Source organism: Arachis hypogaea, chromosome 11, assembly GCF_003086295.3.
Source record: "Arachis hypogaea cultivar Tifrunner chromosome 11, arahy.Tifrunner.gnm2.J5K5, whole genome shotgun sequence".
NCBI classification, from domain to species: Eukaryota; Viridiplantae; Streptophyta; class Magnoliopsida; order Fabales; family Fabaceae; genus Arachis; species Arachis hypogaea.
Genome location: NC_092046.1, coordinates 29175627 through 29182323, shown reverse-complemented (window position 1 = coordinate 29182323; position 6697 = coordinate 29175627). Strand labels below are relative to the sequence as shown.

At 42.5% G+C, this 6697-nt stretch overlaps 1 protein-coding gene across 1 annotated transcript; it reads right to left on the bottom strand.

Annotated features, from left to right (window-relative positions):
• Positions 1-917: 917 nt before the first annotated feature.
• LOC140176069 (uncharacterized) lies at positions 918-2102 on the bottom strand. Its single transcript, XM_072205928.1, has one exon. The coding sequence runs from the start codon at positions 2100-2102 to the stop codon at positions 918-920; it is 1185 nt and encodes a 394-aa protein (XP_072062029.1).
• Between the last annotated feature and the right edge of the window lie 4595 nt (positions 2103-6697).

Sequence of the window (6697 nt, the reverse complement as noted above, 5' to 3'; positions counted from 1 at the left end):
TCTCAAAGTTGATTCTTAACCCCGACATCAACTCAAAACAGCGAAGGATCCTCTTGTAGTTCTTCACGGTCTCTTCCTCTGGGGGGCAGAACAGTATGGTGTCATCTGCAAACTGAAGATGCAATAGTCCAATATGATCTCTACCAACCAGTAGCGGAGAAATTCGCCCGTTTCTAACCGCCTCCTCAAGCATTCTATGTAGGACATCAATAACAAGGACGAACAAGAAAGGAGACAGTGGATCACCTTGTCGTAGGCCCCTTTCCATCTTAAACGGCTGAGAGGGCGAACCGTTTATCAATACTGACATAGAGGCAGTACTTACACACTCCATGACCCACCCCCTCCACCTTCTTCCAAACCTCATTTTCTGTAAAACAAGATCCACGAAGCTCCACTTGACTCTATCATATGCCTTCTGGAAGTCTAACTTTATTATTGCCGCTTTCTTCTTTCTCTGTTTTAGCCATTGAACAGTTTTGCAAGCAATGAGTGCCCCGTCATGTATTTTCCGCCCCTTAACAAATGCACTCTGTGTCTCACCTACAAGCCGTGGCAATATTGTCCGCATTCTCCTGACCAGCATCTTTGATATGACTTTATACATACACCCGACCATACTAATAGGCCTTAGATCTTTGATTTCCTTTGCTCCAGTAAACTTAAGGGCCAACGCAACCCATTTGAGGTTAGCATCCGCTAGTAATCTGGAAGACTGGAAAAACTCCAACACCGCTCCCATGAATTCCGGACCAATTTCTTCCCAACACTTCTTTATAAAGTTCATGTTGTAGCCGTCACTACCAGGCGCCTTAAATGAGTCACAATCCCACACTGCTTCTCTAACCTCCTCAGATGTTGCTTGTAGCTCCAGGGCCATAGCATCATCCTCAGTGATTCTCTCCACCAGACCGTTTCTACTCTCTAAACCCCACGAATGGTGACTTCTCCTGATGATACAAGTCCTTGTAAAAGTCCCTAATCGCAAGCTTGATCCTAGCTTGATTCCTTATCATCCTTCCATTAATGACCAGTGCATCAACCCTGTTGTTCCTCCTTCTCGCCGAAGCTATGTTGTGGAAGTACCTTGTGTTTTTATCCATGTCTCTCGCATGTCTTGAGCGCGACATCTGCTTCCAATGTAACTCTTTCCTCACATACCATTTCTCATACCATGTCACAAGCGCTTTCCTTCTTGCATCTACCGTTTCATCATAAGCCCCGTCACCCACCCTGTCATCAATCTTCTTAATCTCTTCCTCTAACTTCAAAATTTTGTTGTCCATATCTCCAAAGTTGTCTTTATGCCATCTTCCTAACGGAACTGACAAAGCCTTCAGCTTGTCTGTGAACTGTACGTCACCTAGCCCTCTCCATTCTTCCTTTACCATCCTCAGGAATCCTTCATGCGTAAACCACGAGTCCAGGCTCCTGAACGGTCTAGGACCACCTCTCAGTCTCTTATCTTCTACTATAATAGGACAATGGTCAGACAAGCCCCTTGGACCACCTCGTAATCGAGTCTCTGGGAACTCCTCCAACCATTCCAGACTCACCATGGCCCTGTCAATGCGGCTACAGGACCGTCCTCTGAACCACGTAAACTTGCGGTCAGTAATCGGCAAATCCACCAAGCCCATGTCTTGTATCCAGTTTTTGAACTCCTCCGCTGACACGGACAATCTATCAGTGCCTCTCCTTTCGTCACAATGAATAATCTCATTAAAGTCTCCTATGAGACAACAGGAAACCTGACATAGGCCAGCTATGTAGCTCAGCTCCTCCCACACAACGAGCTTCTCGTCTCTAAGATGAGCACCATAAACCAATATAAAAGCACAATTAAAGTTATTCTGCAACAAGACTCCTTCAACACACAACCATCTCTCATTCTTGTAACAATTCCTCATATCAAAAAACCCGTTATCCCACATTAGCAACAACCCGCCAGACGCACCAGTAGACTCAACATATTCCCAACCAACACAATCATTCCCCCATATTTTTGAGACATCAAACCTAGTCACTGACTGTCTTTTAGTCTCCACCAAGCTTAACATATTTAATCTATTTTTTCTCTTGAGATCCTTTACCATCCTCATCTTACCGTCACCCCTCAACCCCCTAACATTCCAAGAGCTAATAATCATTTTAAATAAATATTGCACACCTTTTTTTGTGTTTTGGGTCTGCTGCGTCTAGCTTTCGCCTTCTGCTTTGCCAGTCTTTTTTTCCGAGCAATTTCTTCATTCTGCTGTTGAAGAGCTGTCATAATATCCTCTTCTTCATCATATAGTTCCGCTCCTGACTCCTTTGCCAATTCCCAAGGCATTTTGTTTTCCAGCAGCTGCACATTTAGTCTTGACCTCTCATTATCACTGGCTTCATCAACATTTGCAAGCATTCTATCCTCCACACTATCCTCATCATCCCTGAAGCCAATTCGTTCCTATGAATCTGGTATAAGTGGGTCGCAAGTCGCTTCCGTTTCTGGCATTGTACCGTCCTCCTGCTGGACTCCATCACTGTCCTCAGAGTCATCATTGTTAGAGTGCTCATTATTCGGTTCAGCCTCTAGACAGTTGGCCCCTTGTGCACTATCTGCCATACCTTGAGCTCCGCTGCTTCCAACCTTCCACAACCTATCATCCTTGGCCGTGCCGGAATCAGCAACGAAATCACAGCCAACCCGTAAGAGGCTCGTCGACGTGATCGGCAGCTGATAAACCACTATTTTATGGTTTATCTTGTGCTCAATTGAGTGGTTTTCATCAACTCTTTACCCACTTTTTCATACTATTTGCATGGTTTTACATTTGCCTTCCTAATTATGTGCTTTGATTGAAAACATGTTTCTTTGGACTTATATTTGCTAATATTAATCCTCTCTTATTACCATTAGATGCCTTGATATGTGTGTTAAGTGTTTTCAGAGATTATAGGGCATGAATGGCTCAGAGGATGGAAAGGAAGCATGCAAAAGTGGAAGGAATACAATAAGTTGGAGAAATCGCTAAGCTGTCCAGCCTGACCTCTTCACACTCAAACGGCTATAACTTTAGCTACAGAGATCCAAATGAGGCGGTTTCAGTTGCGTTGGAAAGCTAACGTCCGGGGCTTCGATTTGATATATAATATGATATAGTTCCTCTGATGCTAGGTGACGCGACCGCGTGATCCATGCGGCCGCGTTGCAGTGACAGAAATCAGCGTGTTTGAATTCTTCTCCAGCAATTTCCGGGCTGTTTTCAACCCAGTTCGCGGCCCAGAAAATATAGATTAGAGGCTATAAAGTGGGGGATTGCATCCATTCATAGGGAGGCTCTCATATTCACAATTTTAGGGGTAGATGTAGTTTTTAGAGAGAGAGGTTCTCTCCTCTCTCTTAGGATTAGGATTTAGGACTTCTCTTAGTTTTAGGAGTGACTCTCAATCCCAGGTTCAATGTTCTTTTATTTATTTTTCCATGCATGTCTATGTCAGATTTAAGTTCTTTTGTTAATGCAATTTGAGGCATTTCAGTTTAATATTGCTTTCTTTTATTTACATGATTATTACTTCCCATCTGAAGGCATTTTTATTCCAGTAGATTTACTTTTCCCTTTTGGCTTTGGTTAAGAAATCAGTAACTCAGGAGTTATCCAATTCAACAGCATAATTGATAACTGTTATCTTTGCTAATTGAACTGAGCTTCAATAATCCCAACCTTTTCTTAGGAAATAAATAGGATCGAAGATCAAACTAATTAGTCCCTTGACTTTCCTTTACTTTAGTAAAGGTTGACTAAGTGGAATTAAGATTCAACTTTTATTGTTATTGATAAGAATAACTAAGTCTGGACTTCCAATTTCTTATACCTTGCCAAGAGATTTTATTATTACTATTTTATTTTACTTGTCATATAACATATTCCCACCTTACTTCCAAAACCCCAATTTACAATCTTCATAACCAATAATAAGAACATACTTCCCTGCAATTCCTTGAGAAGACGACCCGATGTTTGAATACTCGGTTATCAATTTCAAAGGGGTTTGTTACTTGTGACAACCAAAACATTTGTACGAAGGGATTTCTGTCGGTTTAGAGACTATATCTACAACGCAACTGTTTTTATGAAATTCTTTACTGGCAAAAATCCTAACGTCAAAATGGCGCCGTTGCCGGGGAATTGCAAACGTGTGCCTTGTTATTGGTTATTGTAAATATTTTATTTTTGCTTGTTTATTTGTTTTTATTTTTACTTTTTCTTAAGTTAAGAGGTTATTGGTTTTTATTTTAAAATTTTTATCTTATCTTATTTCAAAAATCAAATTTCAAAATTCAAATTTAAAAATTTTCAAATTTTAAATTTCAAAAAATTAAAATTCAAATTTCAAAAATTCAAAATTTCAAAATTTAATTTTCAAATTCAAAATTTACATAACCTTTTAATTTAAATTTATTTTTATTTTCGTTTTTAATTTTTATTTGTTACTATGAACTCTCACCCCTTTGGCTATGAGTCTGGTTACAATTATGTTGCAGGAAGAAGAAATTACAATGAGAACAGGCATCAAGGTTGGAACAATCAAAGATGGGAGGAGCCACAAGGATTTAATCAACCCTCATGGCAACAACCACCTCCAATGGACTATCAACAACCACCATCATATGCCTATGAACGTCCTCAACACAACTTGGGACCACCATACTCACAAGCCCTTTTCCACCACTCACCTTCATATGACCCTAACCCTCATCCACCATACCAACCACCTTATGAACCAAATGAACCCTCCTATCTACCCCAAACCTCCATGGAGAAAGCACTTGCCGATCTAAACTCTACTATACAAGCTCTCTTCACCCAAATCAGACCACCAAATACCTTCAACAATCAACCCTCAAGCTCTAGTGCACTTCCTTGTCAACCACAGAATAATCTCTCCATCCCATCACCACCATCCATGGAAGAGCACCCACATCCATCAATCCAAGAGCAAGATGATCCCAATTATGCTATTGGTATGGAACAGGAAAGAAGGAGTCATCTTCGCGAATCCATACTTCATAAAGAGCTAGAGGAGGCCCTACGGGTAAGGGTAGGAGAGACCCTTGAAGATGAAAGAATAGTTGAAAGGAGTTGTCATGGAAGGAAAAACATCGAGGATGAGTACGATTTTATACTTAAACAACTGGACAAAGCAGCAATTATTAAAAAGGAAGAAGTGGTTGCAGACTTAAGAGATGCTGTACCTCCATTGGAAAGTCCAGTCACAGAGCCTCCTTCCACGGTGTTTGATGTTGATGTTGAGAAGAGCGTACAACCTCCAAGGCAGATCATGGTTGAAGATTTTGCAGAGGTTGATCAAGACGTAGAAGATGTCAAAGAAGAGCACAAGGGAGTGGAGCTTGAAATTACCTTGCCAAAGTTGTTGGAAACCCCTCCCCCTAAGTTGCCATCATCCTTCACAACATTCAAGTGGGTAAAATTCATATCCCTTAGCTTTCTAATCCCACTTGAATATGAGCTACTGGAGACGGATGGTCAACTTAGAGCTCTTTGTGGCATTAAGAGTAAGAGGAAGATGGTCAGTGTAAGAATTGTCCTGCAAGGTTAATTATGGTTGGAAGCTTTAAGTTTAAACGCAAAGGTTGGTATAAAGCTCAATTGAATGGGTCTAGGAAGTTGTTTGGACACTTCAGTGAGAATTCAGATTGCTTGCCACCCAGATGGAATCATGATGATCAACAAAAAATGGGTGTAAAAGCAAGATTTGGGATCCTGGAATCTGCTGTGACATTTGTCACCCCGAGAGCCTAGGAATCTGTTTGAAGCTTCTTAAGGGCTTTACATGCTTAGTTTGGGACCCCGGAGGTTACTGAAAGTACAAACATTGGTGGGGATCCCTGGATCAGTACAAGCACAAGCCACCATAGCAGGAATCTCATCAAATGTCCAATTTAAGGACTATAACTAAAAGTGCTAGGTGGGAGACAACCCACCATGGTATGATCGTCCTTTTTCATTTTCATTTTTATTTATTTTTGAGTTTCGTTTTATTTTATTATATTGAACCTGGAGTTTTGCATCACATTCATATTAACACTGCATTCTGCATTTTTTTCAGATTATCAAAAAAAAAAAAAATGCCACGCGACGCGACCGCATCAGCGACGCGTCCGCGTTGCAAGGAGAGGGGAGAAAAAAAAAACGAACAGAGAGTCACGCTGGAGCGTGGCTGGAGGCGTGCCAGTGGCACAAATCGACCCACGCGACCGCGTCGCCGACGCGTCTGCGTCACATGGGAACTTTGGCCTCCCACACGACCGCGTCACCCACGCGGCCGCGTGACATGTAAATGGACGTCACAAGGGTGTATGGCCAAAAGTTGAGCTGAAATTGGGCTGGATCCGTGCTAGCAGCACAAGCCCTACCACGCGAACGCGTGCCCCACGCGGCCGCGTCGTTTTCAGAAAATGGCCATTCATGCGATCGCGTCAACCACGCGACCGCGTCACCCAGAATTTTGGCAAAAAGAGCTTCGAACAGAGAGTTGTGCGACCGCGAGGCTGCACTTGCGCCAATCGCACAAAACAGGCCACGCGATCGCGTAATCCACGCGTCCGCGTCACCTGACCTTATCGCGCACCACGCGACCGCGTCACTCACGCGTCCGCGTCACAAGCGGCGCACAGAATATCCAGATCAGC